General features: G+C 38.8%; 1 protein-coding gene across 2 annotated transcripts; it reads right to left on the bottom strand.

The window, feature by feature from the left end:
* Positions 1-1,977: 1,977 nt before the first annotated feature.
* MRPL39 (mitochondrial ribosomal protein L39) lies at positions 1,978-24,198 on the bottom strand. Of its 2 annotated transcripts, XM_082839747.1 has the most exons (10): positions 24,125-24,198; positions 23,124-23,330; positions 21,197-21,336; positions 18,441-18,540; positions 17,296-17,363; positions 13,723-13,835; positions 11,129-11,194; positions 9,541-9,694; positions 4,911-4,974; positions 1,978-2,073 (listed from the first exon to the last, which is right to left on the bottom strand). In XM_082839747.1, the coding sequence occupies exons 1-10, from the start codon at positions 24,186-24,188 to the stop codon at positions 2,066-2,068; spliced, it is 984 nt and encodes a 327-aa protein (XP_082695873.1). In that variant the 5' UTR covers positions 24,189-24,198; the 3' UTR covers positions 1,978-2,065. The 2 variants fall into 2 exon arrangements, with proteins under 2 accessions (XP_082695873.1, XP_082695872.1); XM_082839746.1 differs by lacking the exon at positions 1,978-2,073 and having other exon boundaries at positions 4,729-4,974.
* Positions 24,199-24,448: the final 250 nt, after the last annotated feature.

Below are 24,448 nucleotides of genomic sequence, written 5' to 3'. Positions count from 1 at the left end.
CAGAGAATATACATTGCAAATCATGAATGGTAAGGATATGCACAAAAAAATGACAGTAGTTCTTCTTGGAAATGACATGAGGAAAACTTTCAATGGATAGAAAACTTTTTCTTTATTTAAAAACGAAAGGAAGAAGGTTAACAGTGGTTAATTTGGATAGTGGCTATATGTCAACATTCTTGGTTGCAAACAAGATCTGCTCTACTAGTTCAAGCAAAAAACAAATGGCTCACAAGGCTCAGAGATCAGGTTACAGGACTCAAAGAAATGCCCATTATTACAGCACAGAGCAGCAGCAGGGAGAAAACCACTGAGCACAGCCCCACACCTTGTACCACGACACGGGACCCTCCGTCGCTGCTGCCTTAAAAGCCACATGTCACTGTTCCCCTCAACAAACTGGATCCCATGTGCCATGGTCTTCACAGCATCACTTTCAAATTTCACGCAGGTGTGTCTAACTAGTGAGCCTAGGATGCCTGTCTGGGCCCTGACTGCAAGGAAGGTTTGGAAACTAAGTTTCACTCTCCACTTGGTAAGATACATAAAGGGGGAAGTCATCAAACAGTGGATGTTCAAGCAGGGCTAGGTGCCCAAAAAGCATGAAAAATGTCCATCCAAATAAGGGTTTGTTAAATTATTTTTTGTAAGCTCAAAATATTTCACAATTTTTTAAAAGAAAAAGAAATTCAAAGTATAACTCCACAGACAACAAAGGGGATGGGAGAGGAAAACAGCAGCAGACAAGAAATTTCGCCCAGTTGCTAAAAGATGGACAGTGGAGTGACCAATGCAACAGTAGAGGATGTCACCGCCTAGAATACATGCAGGAGTCCAGCAGAAGACAGCCAACCTGCCCAGTTGGCCTGGAGAAGCTCAAAGATGGTGGAAGACAGAAGACAGAAGAGGGGCTAAAGAGAATAGGATCAACTAAAGGTCTATATACAAACCAGTTGATCTCTACTCCATACCCCCTACCTCCAAATACAGAAGGGCCTGAATCCAGATATTTGCCCACAGGTAAGATACTGGAGGGATCTCATAAAATAAAAGAACAGTCTGGGGAGAACGAGAATAGTCATTATAGAAACCAGTCACCAAGACTGACAATCTCTTCATTCTAGCATTAGAAAATCCCCATCATAACAGCCAGCTTCACCTACTTATCTTGAGAAGCCAAACCTCGTCCATACCACAGAGCTACCACTCAACCTCCCTACAGCCGCATTATCAACTAAAACTAACAACCGACAATCGCTAGATTTGAAAAAAAAAAAAAAGCCTGAAACATGAAAGACTGAGATAAGCAAAAAATCCAACTCTAGAGGAACGAGATCATTCAGGGACTAGGAAATAGATGAATGAACAAATCAATGACTATAACTCTATTAGTATGTTCAGAAAGATTCACAAATACATACTATAACTGTTAAACATGAACAAGAGAGTGGTACATAAGAGCACGTCAGTGAAAGCACCTGAGTCCAAATTCCAGCTTTGCTACTTGCCAGTTCTATGCTCCCCAGTTTCCTCATTTACAAAATGGAAACACCTTCTCAACAGGTTGTTGTGAGGATTAAATAAGAGACTCCATGTGAAAAGCTCAGCACGATGGCCAGTATATAGGAAATACTCAGTTACTCAGTAAATAGTCAGTTAATCCATCCACAAACACTTGCCACTTGCCACAATGATGTTTACTGCATCACTGTTTACAACAGTGAAAAATGGAAACTAGGATGGTCCTATTTATGTTTGTAAAAGATGGCATTTGTATTTGTGCATATATGTTTATACATGTACAAAAAAGGACTGAAAGGAGAAAACATGCCAAAGTGTTACATTCGGGGAGAGGAGGAGACAGGGTTGTTTCTGTGTAAAATTTTTATTGTGTTATCCTTTAGAAAAAGGAAAAAGTAAACATCAGTATACATCTTAGGGAGAAAAAGACAAAAAGCACACACAAACATTACATAGAAAACTTTTATTTTAATTTACTATACATATCTAAATTTGAGGAAGTTACTAGGCAGATGCACTTTCTTCTGTAGGCTGAGTTTGATCTTCAGGTACCTGTAAAAACATAAATAGCTTTACTTTTCTAATAAACACTTTTAGTTTTACCCTTCACCCACCATTTAAAATCACTGCACAGCCTTTCTCTTATAATGACCCTGTCTTTGTCTTTCTCCTTCAATAGTAATTATTGTAGAAAGTTAGGTAGAAAGAGAAGAAAACTTACAAGACCAAGTTCCCAATATAAATTACCAAGTACAACAATTCCATTAAAAATACAACCTGAGGCATATATCTAGGCTTCTCAAGATGGTCATTTTATTTTTCATCTATAAAATGAAATCATTAGTTTAAGAAAAATATCAGCAGTGCTGCAACAAGGTATTTTAAATCAATCTATTTTGTTGAAAAAAATCAATAATTCTACTTTGAATATAGTATAATACAGGTTTAGTAGAAATAGATATCTGTATGTTAATATTTCTATTATATGTCACTCAGACATAGCAAACAAACAGAACTAAACTGTATCCCTCATCACCCCCAAAACCTGCCCTACTTCCTGCATTATCTATTTCAGTGAAGGGCTCTATCCAGGTGCCCAAGCCTGGCATGAGAGAATCCACAGTTCTCTTACCTGCATATTTAATCAACAGTCCTATCAGTCCCACCTAAGTAACTCTCACAGCCATTTTCACTGCCCTGCCGGAACTTCAGGATCTCATCATCTACTATGGCTTAAGTCACAGTTATCTTCCATGCTGCCCCCAGAATGAGCTTTTACACAGGAATAGTTTACCAATAGGTCACTTCCTTATTCAAATTCTCCAGTTACCTGTCACTTCCTTATTCAAATTCTCCAGTTACCTCCAATCACCTTCAGGAGGGGAATGCAAATTCCACATCATGGAAGACAAGCCCCTCATATTCTATTTCCAACAAACTAATCTGGACTCATCACCCACCCTACATGTGACTGTACATCCAGATTCATCTTACATTCACCACACACTCCATTCCTCCACACCTCTTAGGCGAGTAGCTTAAAACCAGCTTAAGAAACATCAATTCCTGGGAAGCTTCCTTAACCAACCCCTCCCAGCTTGGTTTGGGTCCTTCTCTTCTTTATGCCAGAGCCCCACATGTACACCTGAATTGTCTGCTTCTAAGTCTAGTTATCCTGTTCAAGTAACTTCCTTGAGGACAGCAAGAAGATTGTGTTCATTACTGTACCCACTGTTGCTGGCACATAACATTCAATAAGTCTGTGTAGTTAAATCAATGAACCATATGTTTAACCTACTCCCTTTAGACGAGCAAACAAAGAGTGGAAGAAGGAAACTGAACCAAAATAAATGTTGCAAAAACAGCTACTCACTGATTTCTACTAGATACTACTCTAGGTTACTGTCTCTACTATTTTTCTACGTTTCTTATAGACTCATTTTTTTCTCTAGTTTCTTAATCTAAAATGGACATTGTGACCAACCAAAGAGACAAAGTTACTCTCCCTATTCAAAAACACTTTCTTCTCATGAGAAAAAGAAAATTTATATCACCTTTACACAAAAACATTATAGCTAAGTGCCTAAATAGTGAATTCTATCTGTAAAGTCATTGATAAAGACTAGGTTTACACATCATCATGCAAAATAATCAATAAAAATGTATTGGGTAATCCCCCATATGCCGAGTGCTGTGTTCAAACTCTGGCATTACACATAGTATACAACGAACCCTGAATGGGTTAACACAATGTAAATGTACTAGCAAAAATAATCAGAAAACAATATGAGGAGGGATACGATCAAGCAGAGATTGCAGGGATGGATATTTGCTCCGAGATTACTCTGAGAATGTTACATGGAGAAGGTAAGATTTGGACAAGGTCTTGCAGAATGAGTAGGATGTAAACAGACAGGAGGAGGATGGGAAACAGAGTCTAGACATAACTGTCATAAAGAAACAAACTTGAGCATAAGTTTGAGTTAACAATATGCAATATGTATCTGAAAGTTGCTAAGAGAGGAGACTTTAAACCTTCTCACCATAAAAAAAAAGCTAACTCTCTGAGATCATGGATGTGTTAACTAACCTTATTGTGTTAAACATTTTGCAATATATAGATATAACAAATCATTACACAGTATATCTTAAAATTACACAATGCTGTATGGCAACTGTATTTCAATAAAGCTGGAAAAAAATGAAGTGACAGAAGAAGGTAAACTAAAACAAAGAAACAAGAAAGTAAGTTTGATGTGTACTTGTAAGCTTGACTAGAGTGGAAACTTAGGGTAATGAGGAAGGGTTCATGAGGCCAGGTTACACAGGAGAGCTATCAGATAATGTAAGTAAAAAGTTAATACTTAGTCTCTGAAAGAGTGAACAGGGATGATCGTGGTCAAGAAATATAATCATTCCTATTTGTGAAATCTAGATGCTAGTGACACAGAATAAACGACAGTAGCACAAGTATTCAAATTTGGTTCTTCAGGATATTTGCATATTTAATATGTCAACTGTCGAGGCAGCTTTAACTCATATCTGGCAAATCTTTAAATGTTCATTAAGTTTACCAAAAAATTATCAAGACCTAATTAACACCATTACAACCATTAAGAACTACAACTACTATACAGTAATATTCTTATTTTTCTTCAAGTTCTACAATATCATTCCCATGATACTAACAAATAAAAAGAATTGCCAAATAACAACTTTTCTCTTGCCAAAATACTAACAGGGTCAACAACCACAATACCGCTTTAGCTATTTAGACAACTAATTACTTTTTTCTTTCATTCTCTTTTCTTTTTTCTTTATTATTTTGTTGTTGTGGTAGTAGTGGTTGCTTAATTTCAAGGAAAATTTCTTCATAGAAATGTACTCACCTGTTGTCAAAAACACCATTTTCCGAGACCTTTCCAATAGTTTATTCCATATCGTAAAATGTGCCTTGAGAAGAAAAGATTTACTATGAGTTATATAAAGCACAAAAGTTACAATAGAAGAGGCTGAGTCTTTACATAGGTTTTAAACAAAACAAATACATAAAAAGTTAGGCAGTACTAATGAGGCTAAGTGGTTCCAAAAGTGAGTTCAAGTAGGGAAAAAGGGTACATACTATACAGAGCAGCTGCTTTGTTTAGCATTTAAGAAAAGAAGACTTAAGGACTGAATACGCCATTCTTCCTCTTTGTCCTTCTTAATCATTACCACCGTAGAACACGTTCCTTCTAATGGGAAGCAAAAATCTGTCCCACTTTTCCACCCGTTCTTTTCTTAAATAGCCAATTCCAACATGCTAGTGGTCATTCTTCAAATCACAAGCAAGCACAAGGAAAGGTTCATTAAGAATCAACTGTGACGCAAGAGGGAGGGGATATGGGGATATATGTATACGTATAGCTGATTCACTTTGTTATACAGCAGAAACTAACACAACATTGTAAAACAATTATACTCCAATAAAGATGTTAAAAAAAAAAAAACCAACTGTGACATCTCACACTGAAAGAGCAGACCTAGAGGATTTAGTAAATTACCCTAAAGAACAAGTAAAAACTAATGAAGACAACAGTAAAGTTATAGAACCACTTTCCTTAATTCTTAACAATCTTATGTAGCAGAGGATTATCAGAATGCATAAATGAAAAATGCAAGGTGCAAAACGACCACATCAATGTTACTAACACAGTTGAAGGTGATACTGAGGGATATGGGTGGGTCAGGGACTATTTCAAACTGGATGAGCTGGTAAAATCTGTAAGAAAAGGTAAAATTACTAAATATGTACATGCAAACCTTCTGGAGGAAGAGCAGCATGGTATGTTAAAGGGAAAACCATACCTGGCTCAGGCAGAATGAGCAGCGGGTGGGAGACTTTAAGGTGTGAGTGGAATATAACGGGTAACGGAGAAAGCGGTATGAGATGCAGTCAGAGAGAGAGAGGCAGGAGCCACACAACGTAGGGCTTTGTGAGACAGAGTGAAGGGTTGGCATTTGTTCATGGGAAGCGACTGGAACGTCTGGGGCAGAGGAACTGCATGATCTGATTTGTATATTAAAAGCTTCGTTTTGGCTACTCAGCAGAGAATGTGCTGTAGGGGGCAAGAATGAAAGCAAAGAAGGGGAGTGAAGAGAAAGAGTGACAGGGATGAGGGAAGCAGTAGTGGATGAGCTGCTATGCCGTGGATGCATTCGGAATATGTTTTAGGGTTAAGAGTTGAAAGGACTTGCTGGTGGATGGGATGTGGCATGGCTATGAGGGAAACAGAGAATCAAGGATTACCTCAAACAGCCGGCTAGACGACAGTATCATTTACTGAAATGGAAAAAGCTAGGAAAGGAAGGTGTGTGGAAAAAACATGTAAAAGACACGTATGGTAAAAACTAAAAAATGCTGATGAAAGGGATGAAAGAAGATTTAAATAAATGAAAAGATATATTGTGTTCATAGAATGGAAGGCTCAATGCAGTAAAGACATCAATTCTCCCCAAACTGATATACAGGTTTAATAAAATTTCTATCAAAATCCCAGCAAGGGAGAACCATTGAAGATGGCGGAAAAGTAAGACGCGGAGATCACCTTCCTCCCCACAAATACATCAGAAATACATCTACATGTGGAACAACTCCTACAGAACACCTACTGAATGCTGGCAGAAGACCTCAGACTTCCCAAAAGACAAGAAACTCCCCACGTACCGGGGTAGGGCAAAAGAAAAAAGAAAATCACAGCAAGATTTATTGATAGAAAAAAGATTACCCTAAAGTTAAATGGAAAGGCAATGGATCTAGAATAGCTAAAACAATTTTTATAACAAATAATAACATGGGAAGAATTATTCTACCTCATTTTAAGACCTATTAAAGCTATAGTAATCAAGATTGTGTGATATCTGGAAGAGAGACACATAAATCAATGGAACACAATTGAGAACCCAGAAATAGACCCACACATATACGACCACTGATTTTTAACAACAGTACAAAAGCAACTCAACAAAGGAAGGATAGCCTTTTCAACAAATGGTACTGGAGAAATTTGACAAGTATAGGGAAAAAGAAAACAAGGAACCTCATCCTAAATCTCACACCTTATACAAAATTTAACTCAAACTACAAACTTAAATATAAAACTTTTAGGAAGAACAATAGGGGAGAATCTTTGGGATCTAGGGCTGGGCATTTAATTCTTAGAATTGACACCAAAAGTATGCTCCATAAAGGGGAAAACTGATAACCGGACCATCAAAATTAAAAACTGCTACCTGTAAAAACCTGTTAAGAGGATGAAAAGACAAGCTACAGACAGAAAGAAAATATTTGCAAACTACATATCTAGCAAAGAACTAGTATCCAGAATATCAAAAAAACAAAAAAAAAACTCTCAAAACAACAGTAAAAAAGCAAACAATCCAATTAGAATGTGGGCAAAAGAGAAAAACAGACATTTCATCAAAAAAAGATACAGATGGCAAGTAAGCCCATGAAAAGATGTTCAACATAACTGGCCAGTAGGGAAATGCAAATTAAAATTAAATAAGAAACCACTACAAACCCATCAGAATAGCTAAAATAAAAATTACTGACAACATCAAGTGCTGACAAGGATTAGAAAAACTGATTATTCACACACTGCTGGTGGGAACAGAAACTGGAACTTAGCTTGGTAGTTTCTTAAAAAACTAAACATGCCCCTGCCATATGACCCAGCAATTGCACTCCTGGGCATTTATCCCAAAGAAATGAAAACATTTATTCACAAAAACCTACACACCAATGTTTACTGCAGCTTTATTCAGAATAGCTTTATTCAAAGTAGCCAGAAGCAACCCAAATGTCCTTTAACAAGTGAACGGCTAAACAAACTGTGGTATATCCACACCAAGGAATACCACTCAGCAATTAAAAGGAACAATTTTTTTTTCTGTTTTTTTTGTTTTGTTTTGTTTTTAATTTATTTATTTATTTTTATTTTTGGCTGCCTTGGGTCTTTGTTGCTGCACATGGGCGTTCTCTAGTTGTGGTGAGCAGGGGCCACTCTTCGTTGCAGTGAGCGTGCTTCTCATTGGGTGGCTTCTCTTGTTGCAGAGCACAGGCTCTAGGTGCACGAGCTTCAGTAGCTGTGGCACTCGGGCTCCGTAGTTGTGGCTCGCGGGATCTAGAGTGCAGGCTCAGTAGTTGTGGCGCATGGGCTTAGTTGCTCCGCGGCATGTGGGATCTTCCCAGACCAGGGATCGAAACTGTGTCCCTTGCACTGGCAGGTGGATTCTTAACCACTGTGCCACCAGGGAAGCCCAACAGGAACAAACTACTGATATATTGATACATGCAACAATTTAGATGAATCTCCAGAGAATTACACTGAGTGAAAAAACCCAATCCCAAAAGATCACAATAGTGAATGATCCCATTCATATGACATTCTTGAAATGACAAAATTATAGAAATGCAGAACAAATGAGAAGTTACCAGAAGCAAGGAGGTGGGGGCGGAGCAGAGGGGAGTGGGTGTGAGTGGTTGTGGCTATCAAAGGCCAACATGAGGGATCCTTGTGAAGGAATTGCTCTGTATCTTCACTGTATCAATGTCCATACTCTGGCTGTGATAGTGTGCTATAGTTTTGCAAGATGTTACCATTGGAAAAACTGGGTAGAGGTACTTGGGATCTCTCTGTATTATTTCTTAGGACTGCATATAAATCTACAATTATCTCAAAATCAGAACTTTAATTAAAAAATAGAAGCATTAGCAAGGGGTGGGAGTAATATGGAAAATGATATGGAATAGATCCTCAAAATAGATTAGGGAGAAGAACGTGCCAAATGTTAAGGCCAAAAGGCACCCCTGAAGGTCCTATCAATATGTGCTCCATTACCCCTCACTGCACCCTCCTCTATACTAATTTGAAGTATTAAAAATACTATCTCAGACTTCCCTGGTGGCGCAGTCGTTAAGAATCCGCCTGCCAATGCAGGGGACACAGGTTCGAGACCTGGTCCAGGAAGGTCCCACATGTCACGGAGCAACTAAGCCCGTGTGCCACAACTACTGAGCCTGCGCTCTAGAGCCCACGAGCCACAACGACTGAGCCCACCTGCCACAACTATTGAAGTCCGTGCACCTAGAGCCCGTGCTCCACAGCGAGAGAGGCCACCGTACTGAGAAGCCCACACACCGCAACAAAGAGTAGCCTCCGCTCGCCACAACTAGAGAAAGCCCACGCGCAGCAACGAAGACCCAATGCAGCCAAGAATAAATAAATAAATAAATGTATATAAAAAAAGAAAAACTATCTCAATTTGACTTAATTTTTTCAACTAATACTTCTTTTGTAAATTATCTGTTTACATCCTGGGCAAAATTATTTTTAATCATAAACCCAAGTTGACAAAATATTAGTGTTCACAACTTAATGAAAATTAAAATGTATGTCCTTCAAATTGGTATAAAATCAAGACCAGAATCACACCCACACGCAAACTGAATGACCTGAAACTTTAAGCTTTACTTACTCTTAAGTGCACAGGTAAAGAGAGACCCTGGAATCTTCGTACAAGACTCGACTGGGTGGCTTGAAGATTATGAACCGCTGACACTTCGTACTGGAAACAAATACTTGTTCTTGGAATAAGAGGGCCCTCACTCACATCAATGAAGTCACCAAATCTGATTTGATTTAAAAAATAAACAAATAAAACCTCAAAATCAAATCACTTACAATAGTTTAAAAAAATCTATTCATTCTTTTTGCCACTACATCCCTAATCAAGAACAATAGATCAATTCCATCTCTAATAGTCCCCGACACAAGAATCTCAAGTGATGAGACTAAAATTTTAGAAATTAAAATCAATGAATCCGGGCTTCCTTGGTGGCACAGTGGTTGAGAGGCCACCTGCCGATGCAGGGGACACGGGTTCGTGCCCCGGTCTGGGAAGATCCCACATGCCACAGAACGGCTGGGCCCGTGAGCCATGGCCGCTGAGCCTGCACGTCCGGAGCCTATGCTCCGCAACAGGAGAGGCCACAACAGTGAGAGGCCCGTGTACCACAAAAAAAAACAAAAAAACAATGAATCCTTTTCTTACTTAGCATTAATATAATTTTAAAGATTTTTAAATATTTTTTAATTAATCAATTAATTAACTATTTGGCTGCTTTGGGTCTCTGTTGCTGCGTACAGGCTTTCTCTAGTTGTGGCGAGCAGGGCTACTCTTCATTGCAGTGAGCGGTTTTCTCACTGCGGTGGCTTCTTTTGTTGTGGAGCACGGGCTCTAGGTGCACGGGCTTCAGTAGTTGTGGCTCGTGGGCTCTAGAGCACAGGCTCAGTAGTTGTGGCACACGGGCTTAGTTGCTCCACGGCATGTGGGATCTTCCTGGACCAGGGCTGGAACCTGTGTCCCCTGCATTGGCAGGCAGATTCTTAACCACTGCACCACCAAGGAAGTCCCTTAAAGATTTTTAAGATCACTGAACACATCATGCTATCAAGTGGATCCAACATCTAAAACTGATATCCTATCACCTTATAACAACTAACTGCAACAGAGTTTAGAATTTAGCATGTAAGACAGCTTCCTAGAGGAAAAAATTTAAATCTGAGTCAAGAAAACATTACGTTGAGAAAACAGATACAGGCCGTGAAGCCACTTTTGCATAATGCATTCTTACCTCTCTCATCCCAGCATCAGAAAGTACACTGTGATATAACTTCCTTATATGTAACATAAGTAGTAACTAATTAGGCAGTATTCATGTTTCTATATACATATGAATCATGTTCATTTCATAACAATAAGTATTTTGCCCAATTTCAAAATTAACTCTAAAAATTACATTTTCTTACAATGGTTTCCAACTCTTTCAGAAATAGAAATAACAAACAATAAAATGAGGAACAGAAACCACAACTGTTCCTGAAGATGACTTAAAGCTTCCAATTACACCATAGCAAAAAATTGAACAAAGCAGTAAAAAGTAAGGTAATAAGACCAACAAATTAAGGTACAAATCTTTTCCAGTCATACACCAGTCAGGTAACAATAAAACTAAACCTTCCTATAAATTAGCATAGCAGTCAATTTTTATATGTTTACTTACCTGTGTAGCTTGACTATTCTCTCAGGGTTCTGAGATGCCTTCTCTTCTATGAAATCTAATTTGTACCTAAAAAGCAGCAAAGAAACAAATGTTTTAATTCTAAATGTACAAAAAGGTGTTTAAAGCCACTTCCCTTTCTCTTCCTCTTCAGCCGTAATTTTTGCAAGAGGGGTTTACACTTGGAGCCTCCCCTTCCTCACTTCCCATTCACACCTCACCTCCTTCAACCTGGCCACAGCTTCACAACTCCACCAAACTGTTCTCCTTGGTGCCAACCTAATGGACACTCTTTAGTCCTTATTTCCACTGCTCACCTCCACTTCTCAAAGTGTTCTTTTCCACCGGCTTCTGTGGCATTCCCTACTGCTTGTTATTTTAACTCTCTGGTCACCCTTCTCTTTCCCTGCCCTTCAAGGGTTCTGTCCATAAACTCTTTTCACTCTAAGCATCCTCTCTGGGCTAGCTCCTTGATTTGCACAGTTTTAATTACTACTTATGTGTTTATATCTTCTACACCTCTGCTTCCAATCCACATACCTCTTCTGAGCCCCAAACTGTATATCCAAAACACTCCAGACATCCACCAGGGTGTCTACAAGCATCTTACACTCCCAAGTTCTCAAACTGAACAAAAACTTACCCTCTCTTTTCTCACCAAATTTATTCTTATTCCTGAATTCCCTAGTTTAATAAATGACACCAACTACTCACAGCTCCAAGTGAAAAACTTCAGAGACTTCCTTGATTCCTGTTTCTCCCACCACATTCCCTCCATCCAATTCATTACCAAGTCACATCAATTCTACTGCCTAAATGTCTCTCAAATCCACTAGGGTCTGTCAGTATAATGAATAGTACAGATGGAACTGCACAGCCCAGGTTCAAATCATGACCTTACCACTTACTATTAAGAGCCTTGCCTATTTACCCCAGAATGCTAAACAAACATTACACATGTGTGGCAAGGTTGGGAAGCGTCAGTTTGTGCAAAAACATCCGCTTACTGCCACACCCCTTCTTCCAGAGCCCTGATGATTACTGAGGGAGCCAATTCCCTTGAATACTTGTTCCTCTTGACCCACTTCTAAGAGAAACTCCTGTCCCCTGGGAGGCAAAGCCACTGAAAGTTCCCCCTACAGGAGAAAGGCCCCATCACTGATCCACCTTCAACCTCCAAAACTCTGTCTCCTCAAACTTGCCCCTAGATGATCTCCCACCTCCCTTTACACATTCACCTAAAGTCCTACATTACCAAAGTACTACAAGCCTCTCCTAGACTTTGACAGTTGAGTGGGAGGAAAGGGAAATCTCAGTGTAACATGAAATGAAAGTTTAGAGTACGCTGCCCAATATAGTAGCTATGGAGCACTTAAATGTAATTAGTCCTAATTGAAATGTGCCTTAAGTGTAAAATACACACCAGATTCTGAAGACTTAGTATGAAAAAGAGAATTATACAATATTAAGTTTTTAATATCAATCACATGTTGAAATGTTTCACATACATTGTTTAAATAAAACTTTTATTAAAATTAACTTCACCTTTATTTTGAATTTTTTTTAATATAGCTAACTAAGAAATTTAGTTATATAGATGACTCACATTATATTTCTATTGGACAACACAGCCCTAGAATTTTGGTGGGGGAGGTGACTTGATAAATTCTGATAATTTAAGGAATTTTCTTATAGAATTAATGGTAATTTAGTTGTAAAGAATAATTTGTACTCCAGTTCAGTATATTCCTACTGCTTTCTAAGTACACTGGTTCCAAAATATGCTAAATGTTATAAACTAGCCCCATGAGAATCTGTGCCTCATTTTATAAATAGCTAAAGAAATTCCAAACTATTTACCTTTAACAATTTGCAGGTGCACATTTTGGCTTCAGAATCTAGTATCTCTATGATTTTTTGCAATGCAGGTATTCCTTTCTAATTAATTCTAATTTTAATTTGTTTAACATTAAAATTTAGTTTATGTTCTCACAATTAGTAGAAGATAAATTGGAAGTTTTCTGAGTGAAAAAGGGAATTGAGAAGGCAGGCAGGATTTAACATGTTGGCGAAGAAAATCTATCACATGGTTAATTCCCATGCAGAAGACTAAGATCTGTGTGAACGTTTTACTTCAGCTGTTAGCTGCCTCCGAACAGCTGGTATTTTCTGTCTTACCCTTTTCATCTGAAGAGTGGAAAGATGGGAAGGAAAGGTTGCCAAATGCAACAGTTTAAATAAATTTAAGTTTAAATTCAAAATAATACAATTTCTTAACGTAGGCTGCCACTTCACAATGGAAGGAAAAAAGGGAAACATATTGCTATGGTGATATAAAGAAAATGACTAGCCAAAGAAAAAGAGAAGTAAGACAAAGTAAGAAAATTATCAAAGGTGTGGCAGGGGCACGTCTTCTCAGTGAAATAATGAGATGAACAAAAGCAAATAGGCTGGTGCAGAAAAGAGATCCCAGAGCTAAAAAGTAAAAAGTGTGTTACATAAATACATCAAATATGAACGTTATTAAGAGCTGAATTTTCTTCATTACATACAACTTTGAGAGGTTTAATTTTGTTTAAAAGGAAGCCAACACTTACTTATTGTGTTGAAATATTTCTAACGCCACTTTTGCTTCAACTTCCAGAGTTTCAAACGGAAGATCTTTATAAATTAAAGTACGAGCATCTTTTGTGAAGGAACATAGGTTCTCCTTAAAAATGAAAGTATTAACCTTTTGTAACAATTTACTTAAAAACATTTCCCTATAAGGCAGATAAAACTGTATGCTTAATATTATAAGTCCAACTACAACAAAAAGCAAATTTGCTAGGAAAGAAAGCATTAATTTGCAACAATTAAATACTGGAACCATAAAATGTACAATTAGCAATTTTTCCCAATTCTACAAACTATAAAACTTGTAATTAACTTGTAATTAAATAGCCGCCTGTATTAGAAATATTATGGATAATCCCACAAAGAAATTTTAATAAACATTTCGTTCAAGTTATACAGCCCTATAAATGTTTATTAAAATGATGGTGCAACAAGTAGAAATACTAATAAGTAAATGGTAAGATACAAAAATTTGTTTATACTATGAGTATAAAACTAAGCTTTTTAAATAAAGGCATGAGGAAAAAATTATTATTTATGTGATTCAGAAACTTTCACTAGGAAATGTAATGTCATCATTGGCCATGTCCAAAATATAGCATAAATCCAATATTAGAAATTTCTGTTTAATGAAAATGTCAATTTCACACAATTAAAATGATTAATAATACACATTCACAATGTTTATGAGTTTAATAAAAACTATAAATAGAAACTATAGTTTTCACACTATAAATCATAACTAATACAGAAAAGATCAAGCACTATTATGCAAATAATTTTTGCAATAAAATTCTTTCCATAAACATCCTAATAGACTCTTTTGAATGAAATGACTCTTCTCCATTCTTAAATGGACAATTTTCTGTATAACAAATGCACATTCATGGTTTAATATAGCTGTTACTTGACTGTAATTTTCCCCCACTTTCTAAATCCCATGGTGCCTGCAATTAACTAGCACATTTCTTTTTTAAAGTTTTATCTTTAAAAAAAAGGAAAAGGAGGCAGCAAGTTTCATACATAATGAGACTTAAATTTTCATCTCCTTAGTTTTTACTTAACTCCCCCAATGAATTAAGAATCTTGACAGACTTGAAAAAAAAAGAAATTATATTGCCACAAGTCCACAGATCATGAAGAAACCATTCCAACCTCTCCCCTCACGCCCCCATCTCTCCCAATATCTCTCTTCCCTCCCTTTCTCTCTCTCTTTTCCTTCCTGTTTCCCTCCTCTCTCTCTCGATATTAAGCAGTAACGGCAGGATTACACAAGAAATAACTGTCAAAGCCAGCATTTAAATCTGGATCTTCCCTGACTCCAAAAAATATTTTTTCAGGTGTCATTTGTGATTTCTTTTTTTTTCCCCCCACATCTTTATTGGAGTATAAATGCTTTACAATGGTGTGTTAGTTTCTGCTGTATAACAAAGTGAATCAGCTATACATATACATATATCCCCATATCCCCTCCCTCTTGAGCCTCCCTGCCACCCTCCCTATCCCACCCCTCTAGGTCATCACAAAGCACCGAGCTGATCTCCCTGTGCTATGCGGCTGCTTCCCACTAGCTATCTAGCTTACGTTTGGTAGTGTATATATGTCAGTGCCACTCTCTCACTTCGTCCCAGCTTGCCCTCCCACCCCCAACCTCCCGTGCCCTCAAGTTAGTTCTCTACGTCTGCATCTTTATTCCTGCCCTGCCACTAGGTTCATCAGTACGGCTTTTTAAAATTCCATATATATGCATTAGCATACAGTATTTGTTTTTCTCTTTCTGACTTACTTCACTCTGTATGACAGATTCCAGGTCCATCCACCTCACTACAAATAACTCAATTTTGTTTCTTTTTATGGCTGAGTAATATTCCATTGTATATATGTGCCACATCATCTTTATCCATTCATCTGTTGATGGACATTTAGGTTGTTTCCATGTCCTGGCTATTTTAAATAGTGCTGCAATGAACATTGTGGTACATGTGTCTTTTTGAATTATGGTTTTCTCAGGGTATATGACCAGTAGTGAGATTGCTGGGTCATATGGTAGTTCTATTTTTAGTTTTTTAAGGAACCTCCATACTGTTCTCCATAGTGGCTGTATCCGTTTACATTCCCACCAGCAGTACAGGAGGGTTCCCTTTTCTCTGCACCCTCTCCAGCATTTATTGTTTGTAGATTTTTTGATGATGGCCATTCTGACTGGTGTGAGGTGATACCTCATTGTGGTTTTGATTTGCATTTCTCTAATGATTGGTGATGTTGAGCGTCTTTCCATGCATTTGCTGGCTGACTCCAAAATTTTTGCTTTTAGAAACTACAATATTTCACTAAATCCAAGATGCACCACTAAGAAAAAACATTACCAGTTATAATCATAAGATGCTATCTACTGTAAGTCACATTTGCTCTGGAGAATTACACTGAGTGAAAAAAGTCAATCCCAAAAGATTACATACTGAACGATTTCATTTACATTACATTCTTGAAATGACAAAACTATACAAATAGAGAACAGATTAGTGGTTGTCACAGTTTAAGGATGGGGTGGGGGCGGATGGAGACTAAAGAGAAACGTGGGTAATTTTGGCAGTGACAGAAATGTTCCTGGCTGTATCAGTGTCAATATCCTGGTTGTGATATGGTACTATGGTTTTGCAAGATAATACCATTGGGGAAACTGAGTAAAAAGAACATGGAATCTCTATGTATTATTCCTTAAACTCCATGTGTATCTATAATTTTCTTCAACTAAAAACAGTTTAATTTAAAAAAGTTATAGAAACAAACAAAAGACACATTTGTTTTCAGAGATATTAAAATGTGAAAAAAATGTACATAGCGGAATTGATAAAATGGTATGCTACACTGCCTCCCCTCTTCTGATCTCCAGACTTCCAATCTGTAAGACATACAGTTTTGCTTAATTAAGAATTAGGCATTTGTCTGTTCTCCCCAATCATAACTAAGCCTCTAGGCTTGACTTTTGCAAGCCATCAGCATCCTCTACCTACACAGCACCTGATCTAGATTCACTCTGTTAACCAGGCTCCTGCTGCTACCCCAGTCCCAGACCAACAAGGAGCACCCTCCTTATGAAGGCAGACCATTCCAGAAGAGGCTAGTTTGCTGCTATTTAGTTTGCTGCTATTTCGGTTACCTTTGTCAAAGCCCGATATTTTAATTCACCCCTCCCCCACTCTCAATGTAACCCTTGGTGATAGGAAGATCTCAGGATGCAATAGGCTTAAAATGGCTTAGGGCAGTGGTTTTCAAATTGTGCTCTGAAGATCCAAGGAGGTAAGGCTCCAGGCCCCTCGCCCCCACATCAACCAAGATAGTTAAGCTTCTATATTTTATTCTGGGTACCATGCTGTTGTGAATACCCTCAATCATATACATCTGTCTTAAATACACTAAAAAGCAACAATAAAGATTGACTGATTCTTTTAATATCCTCGACATGCAGTACCATTCAACAATACTAACACAGGACTCGTTCTAACAAAGAAAGGCACAGACTCTAAAATTAATACTCCAAAGAGTAGACTTACTTTTGTTGGCATCCACTCATCAAGTCTCTTATCCAAAACTACATCATAGCAGAAGGCTCCAGTGATTACTGTAAATCCAACCAAAATAAAAAGCAAAGTCAAATCTGTTAGGGTAGAAAGTTACTAATTTGCAACAAATGAATATTTAGACCATAAAATGAAGGGTCAACAATCTCTCCCAACACTACAAATTATAAAATTGTCACCATTATTCCAGCTGCTTGTCAGAGCTATACCAACTTTCCCCCCACCATAAAACTAACTCACCTTTTTGTTAACCCAACATCACCAGTATTTTTTAACCATTCACATTTTCTTCAGGAATATTACCACCATAGAGATCTCAAATATTAGTTACTAGATATAAAAATTCCTAAAGAGTAAGATATTTAATAAGTAGATGAATAACTAAATGGACATGAAATGTTTAATTTCTTTTTTAATATCTTCTAAATTTCTTCATTTTTTGTTGTTTTGTTTTGCTTAGAATCATTTATTGCCAAATCAAATATTTTTTGGTATATAAACTTCCACCTTTTTAAAAAAAACTACAATTGTGATCCTACTACACATACCGTTGCAAAATCCTAGTTTTAGGAAAATTACAAAGAATGTGAACTGTTCCACCTCCCCAAAATGGTATTCCTCTCCAGTGTCAGGGTCATTTCTGGTGAAATGGTACCACCTAAACACAGTTTTCTACAGAAGTCTATTTATACTCATATCTCCTCCTCACATTCTGTTTGGAAATAACTACTTAAAATGCTAAGAAATAAATACTGATACAATATAATTACATGAAATTCACATTCAAAAGAAACATTCTCCTCTAATTCTATTATGCTAATAACTGACCGCCAGTAATTAAATAAAATGGATTCTTTTACTATTATAAATAGAAGGTATATATGACAGTAATAGGATGGATTTTGTTACCCATAATAAATGGAATGTATGTATGATGGTAATTTATATTAGACTAAATTAGAAGTGAACTCTATACAACAAAAATATGTACCAAAATATTCAAAGATTACAGAAAGTGTCTGTGTGTCTATATACACACATGTATATATATGTGCATATAGACACACACACACACACATATATATATGTTTATTTATTTATTTATATGTGTACATCACCTGGAACTTCTGGAGCTCTGACCAAACTGATCACATATTCATCTTTGAATGCCCTCTCTATCACACAGCCCATCATCATGGCACAAGAACGCCAATAAGCCTAGAAAAATAAAATGCACACAAACATAATAAACACAAGATTTACTAACATTTCTTTAATATTAAAATTTAGGTTGACTTTTGACTTAGGAACCATTTCTCAAATATCTGTCCATCCTCCACATTTAGCAATGGTTACCATCAGACCATGACATGACCACCACCAAGCAAAACCCACAAAAGAATGAAGCACCAACTTCATGTGGTTAGCAATGTTTGTATAAGATACCAGACACTATAATGTTTATCAACCAATAAATAGTTTTACTATCGGTAGTAATTTTACTTTTAACCCAGTATAAAGTTAACTTGTTAACAAACTTGTGCTAAAGTAAAATAAATATATTAAAATATACCTGTTTATAACATACATAAATATGGAGGGATAACCCAACTTTTTTTTTTCCATCTTTATTGGAATATAATTGCTTTATAATGGAAGCCAACTTTTAAGAATTACTTATGGGCTTCCCTGGTGGCGCAGTGGTTAAGAATCCCTCTGCCAATGCAGGGGACATGGGTTCAAGCCCTGGTCCAGAAGATCCCACATGCCACGGAGCAACTAAGCCCGTGCGCCACAACTACTGAGCCGGCGCTCTAAAGCCCACGAGCCACAACTACTGAGCCCACGTGCCACAACTACTGAAGCCCGTGCGTCTAGAGCCCGTGCTCCATAACAAGAGAAGCCACCGCAATGAGAAGCCCACGCACTGCAACAAAGAGTAGCCCCCGCTTGCTGCAGCTACAGAAAGCCCACACATGGCAACAAAGACCCAATGCAGCCAAAAATAAACAAATAAAAATAAAATAATAAAATTTTAAAAAAGAATTATGACTCCTATCCTATACCTAACATCACATATCACTTAGGTTATTCATATTTATAACAAAGCAACCTCACTATTAACTGGGCTTCCATCTCACTAGCATTTTGATCCATGAACATGCCCAATATGGGTATCCATGCAATGACCTTCCCAAAATGACCTTTTCTCATAAAGAGAAACGTAAGTCCTACACCATCTTAAGCTCTCTACTGGCACTACTATAACTAGGCACTTGGCTTTCCTAAGCTCTTCTCCGTATCTGAGGACAAGAGTGGGCTCATTTGGTTGCACATGGCAGAGACTGCTCCAGAATGTGTTCTACACAACCATACAAATATACTAAAAATAAATGCAAACCCAGGCCTTGAAGGCCAGTAGCAAAATGCACTTCTTCATCTATCTGACTTGACTGTTTTTAATGTCTGGTGAACTCCAGGGTCAATGCCTAGGTGCAAATCCAGGCTCAGCCACTTAGCAAACTGGTAACCTTGGTCAGGCTACGACACCTCTCTTTGCCTCAGTTTATTTATCTGTAGAAAGGAGATAATAGCACCTTTTATGGGAATTTTTTTAAAGAGGATTAAATGAGTTAATACCTGTGAATCACTAAAACAGTGCCTGATATACAATAAATGTTCAATGTTAGCTACTACTATTATCATGTCTACCATTTCCTTCTTTAAGTATTTCATTTCAACAAATATTTATTAAATACCTACTGTATGTAAGTCAAGGACAAGATCTAATAAGGGACATGATCCCTGTCTTCACAGAGCCAAGAATCCAGTACATTCAACAGTTCGTATTACAAGGGAAAATCAAACTACTGTAACTAGAGACACTAGCCGCATGTTGTGAGGCCCGGAAGAAAAGAGGGATTCATTCTGACAAGAAGAAACTGAGAAGGTTCCACAGAGCATATGGCATTTTAATTGAACTATAACAGATAAACAGGATTTTAATAGGGAGGAAAGAAAATACTCGAAGAGCATCAACAAAAGCAAGGAGGATAACACAACAGAAACCATTAGTGACCAAGTCCTCCAGTGTGACTGGAACAAAGACGAAGTGGAAAGATGCCGTGGAAGGTGAAGCTCAAAAGGCAGGCGAGAGTGAGAAAAGTGTCCACGCAGAGCTGGGAAAGTTATATGAATGGTTATCAGGTAGACAAGTTCTTTAGGAATAAGTGACATCATCCTTACATCATTTAATAAAACTCTTGCAGGACTATTAAGGAAGACTTTCAGATTAAAAAAGGGGGGTGTGGGCTTCCCTGGTGGCGCAGTGGTTGAGAGTCCGCCTGCCGATGCAGGGGACACGGGTTCGTGCCCCGGTCCGGGAAGATCACACATGCCGCGGAGCGGCTAGGCCCCTGAGCCATGGCCGCTGAGCCTGCGCGTCCGGAGCCTGTGCTCCACAACAGGAGAGGCCACAACAGTGAGAGGCCCGTGTACCGCAGGAAAAAAAAAAAGGGGGTGGGGTGGGTGGGAGAGTTAAAGAGTTATTGAAATAATCCAGAAACGATGGTGAAAGACAAGAATGAAATTACTGCAATATACAGGGTGATTAATAAAAGCAAGCTGAACAAAGATATGAATGTCATTTAGTTTTCTCAAACCAAAATACAGAGACATTAATGCCACTGAGGATTTCTGAACTATGAACATGCCTAATCTACCAAGTAAAACCCTGATTATCTAGTACAGTACAACATTTGACCTTGGCCAGATTTGTACATTTCAAACTCCATAGGAAACAGATTTTAATTTAAAAAAAGACTAGAAAAAAAACTGGGGGGAGGGGTACGAAAGAACATAGAGGCAGAAATACCTTATTGACTTCTCCCGGATCATCATCTTTGAAAGTAAGAAATTTAATTTCACATGACTTGGTCAAAGGCTTATACATGTCCCAAGGCTGTCCGTCCACAAGAGCCAGAATGGACTTCCTGCAGTACCACTCACTTAAATCTAGGAATTTAAAACAGATTGAAGATCTAACTCTAACAAAACCCAAGTGAAAAATTACATGTTTAAGCACTACGTTAAGATATAAAACAACAGAAAGGCAAGATTCTGCAAGCTGTCCTTTTTGGGGAGAAAAAAAAGATTTGTAGCCAATAAAAAAATGATTCCCAACACATCCAATGTATTGCTAATTATTAATGAAATTACCCAAACAAAAATCATTAAGTCTAACTTGAAATTAATCTGTCAATTATTAAGTAATAAAATAGTTTTCCAAGAGCTACCCTTAAATATTCAGAGAGCAGCATCGTGGATATATTTGGCTATATGCACACACAATTTAGAAGGGAAAATATATAAATATACATCCCAGTAAGTCTGTTCTAGATGGGTTTGGGATCTTGCTCCCAAACCATCTTTACTTCCCTAACATGGACTCTTCAAGTTAAATACCATAGTTACCAGTTTTTATTCAATAATTATCAGTATGAATTCACACATAAACCAATCAGCTCTGGTCTGTTATATGACTCCAGAATGCAACTCCAACTCTGATTAGATGTTTTTTGAGTACCCAGTTATTCACAGAAGTGGTCAAACCACAGGTCTAAATAAGTTCCATAAGGCGGGGATCATGCCTATTTCTGCTCACTCGCCAGTATAGCTAGAGACTAGCATCAGGCCTGAAATACACTAGGTACTCAATAAAATTTATTGAATGACTGACGGTATGAGTGACAAGCAAGACTGAGGGCAGTGGTCATGCTAAGGGTGGTTCAGAGGCTTCATCTCTACATGTGATGTGTGTAAAACTCCTGAGCCTGAGCTTTGTCTTAGCCTCCTCTGTATTCCTAATGCCTATCCTACAGCAGAGGTTCAATAAATGCTTGCCAAACAAGTAAGCAATTATAAGTACTAATTCAAGTGCCAAAGTAAAGGAAGATTGAGAGTACACACTCGGCAGGTCAGCTTAAGCTTTTAACTAAAGTTAATTACTTAAATGGAATCATTACTGAGTTTTCCAAAAATCTGAACAATGCAGCCAGTCATATATGAGAGAGCATGTAGGTGTACATATATACTTTTTGTTCTTTTGGAATTTAAACGTTACCAGTTCTATCAAAGCTACTACAAAAGCATTTTGATCGAAAATAACATAGAGGCCTTGTTCCCTTCATTTCCACAGCAAATCACACACAGGGCCTTGTTTCCTCCCTTAAGATATGAACACAACAAATATTTTTACCCCAATCACATTCACCCCATGCACTCACACATTTACTACATGTACATGTAAATGTAAACAAAGACACAACACACAGAGGCAAGTGGTGAGCAGATAAAAGACTTAAGTTAGGCTATAAAGAGCAGGAAAGGAAAAGAAGGCCAAAAAAAGCTGATCATCTGAGGCCAGGGCAGTCCCTCCACCCCAAAATCCTTTAATGGGACTCACATGGTGACTGCTCCGATTACACCGCAGTGTGTCTAAAAGAGGCAAGCACACTAGTAGCAATGCTTTCAGGTCTGCCTCCTGCAGGAAACAATGACAGCCCTCTAAACTCAGCCAGATTCCAGCAAGTCCCAGGACAACCTATGCGTTACAGCACCAACCTTTCAAGACCCACAGTGCCCTCAACTGCTAAGCCTGCAGTGAACACTCAGTAAGATGCTAGATAAAGGAGAACTTCCGGGAACTTCAGGGAGCAATTACAGCATCTTGTCTCCTCTGTACCGGTTCTTCTCCTGATTTATGCAAAATCTTCAAAATGGTACCCTGATTCGTTACTTACGCATGGCACAGCTATAAGGAGTTGAGATGTTTTTATTCATGACAAAGACAGTGCCAGGGTCAAATTTCCCAACGTGCTTAACTTCAATCTTCTCAGTTCGGGGAGTTAATGATAGCTGCCTGTTTTTCTCTTTGTTAAACAGATCATTCTGCATTTCTGTCAGTTCGGTCGGTGACAGCTGAGAAGCAGGTGATGTTGCTATAAATCCTGTGCAGAAGTTACAATAAATGTGAATACTGACCAAAAAAATAATATATTGCCCCACCCTGTTCCCCTCCCGTATCACCATCCTCCAACAAGGAAAGAACAGGAGGCAAGGGAACTTTAAACGCTGTTCACCAAAATGAGTTCAGAAGTAAACTTATACCCCTTTCTAATATTAATAATTAAAACGCCCACGGAAAAGAACTGCAGCCTGCCCTGATCCGCGCCTTTACTTCAAGTTTGCTCTTTCACCATCAGATCGCCACTTCCCACCAGTTTCCTAGGTCGTATTCCAATCTGGGCTTTACAATAAGGGGCAAAAAGTAACCAGGAAGTGGAGTCAAAACCAGACCAGTCATTGGAAACGTGAGCAAAACTGTCGCTTTGAAAAGGTCTTGAGGACAAGAAAGCTCCACGAGACTGCAGGTCCCACGCCAAAACTCTCCATATGTAGAGAGAGAAATGCTAAGCTTATTTTCCAAACCCCAAATCAGAGGATTTGGCAAGGCATGTACGAGTCCAATGGAAAAATAAGGACACGTTTGCACCGGGACGTGGTCTCCCTCCCAGGGGCACCCCAAGCTCCTCCCGCGGCCCCGCCCCTGCCCTCCCCGTCCCTCTCGCGTCTCGAGATATGTACCCCAAGGCTGGGAAGGGGCGGCCAACACAGCAGGGACTCAAAAGACCCTCCTCGGTCCCCAACCCCGCGGGACCCCCCAGGACCCGCCTCGGGCCCAATCTGGGCAGACACCATCCTCTAAGCCTCCCTCCCTGACCCTATGGCCGCTAAAACTCACTCCAGCCAGCCCCGCCGCCGGGGACGGCCCGCCAGAGCCGCAAGCCCCAGACTCCCACAGCCATTGCCTCCTCCGCGGCGCTAGGAACCTCCGCGCGCAAGTCCTTCTCCGTCTTCTTCCCCGGAAACTCCGAGCGCGCACCCCAGGTTCCGCCGGACAGTTTTGTTCCGGGCCGGGCTGTCGGGCGGCATTCGCCACCAGGGGGCGCGCTCGCGCCTCGCTGATAGTCGCTGGAGGTCTGGAGTACAGAGCCCGGCTTGTTCCCGGCACGCGGAGGATGACCCGGAGGTCCTCGGCCCCACGGCGCCCGGTCGGTCACCCGGT

This window comes from Leucopleurus acutus (genome assembly GCF_964270905.1).
Source record: "Leucopleurus acutus genome assembly, chromosome: 5".
NCBI classification, from domain to species: domain Eukaryota; kingdom Metazoa; phylum Chordata; class Mammalia; order Artiodactyla; family Delphinidae; genus Leucopleurus; species Leucopleurus acutus.
This window is presented reverse-complemented; position numbering and strand designations above follow the sequence as displayed.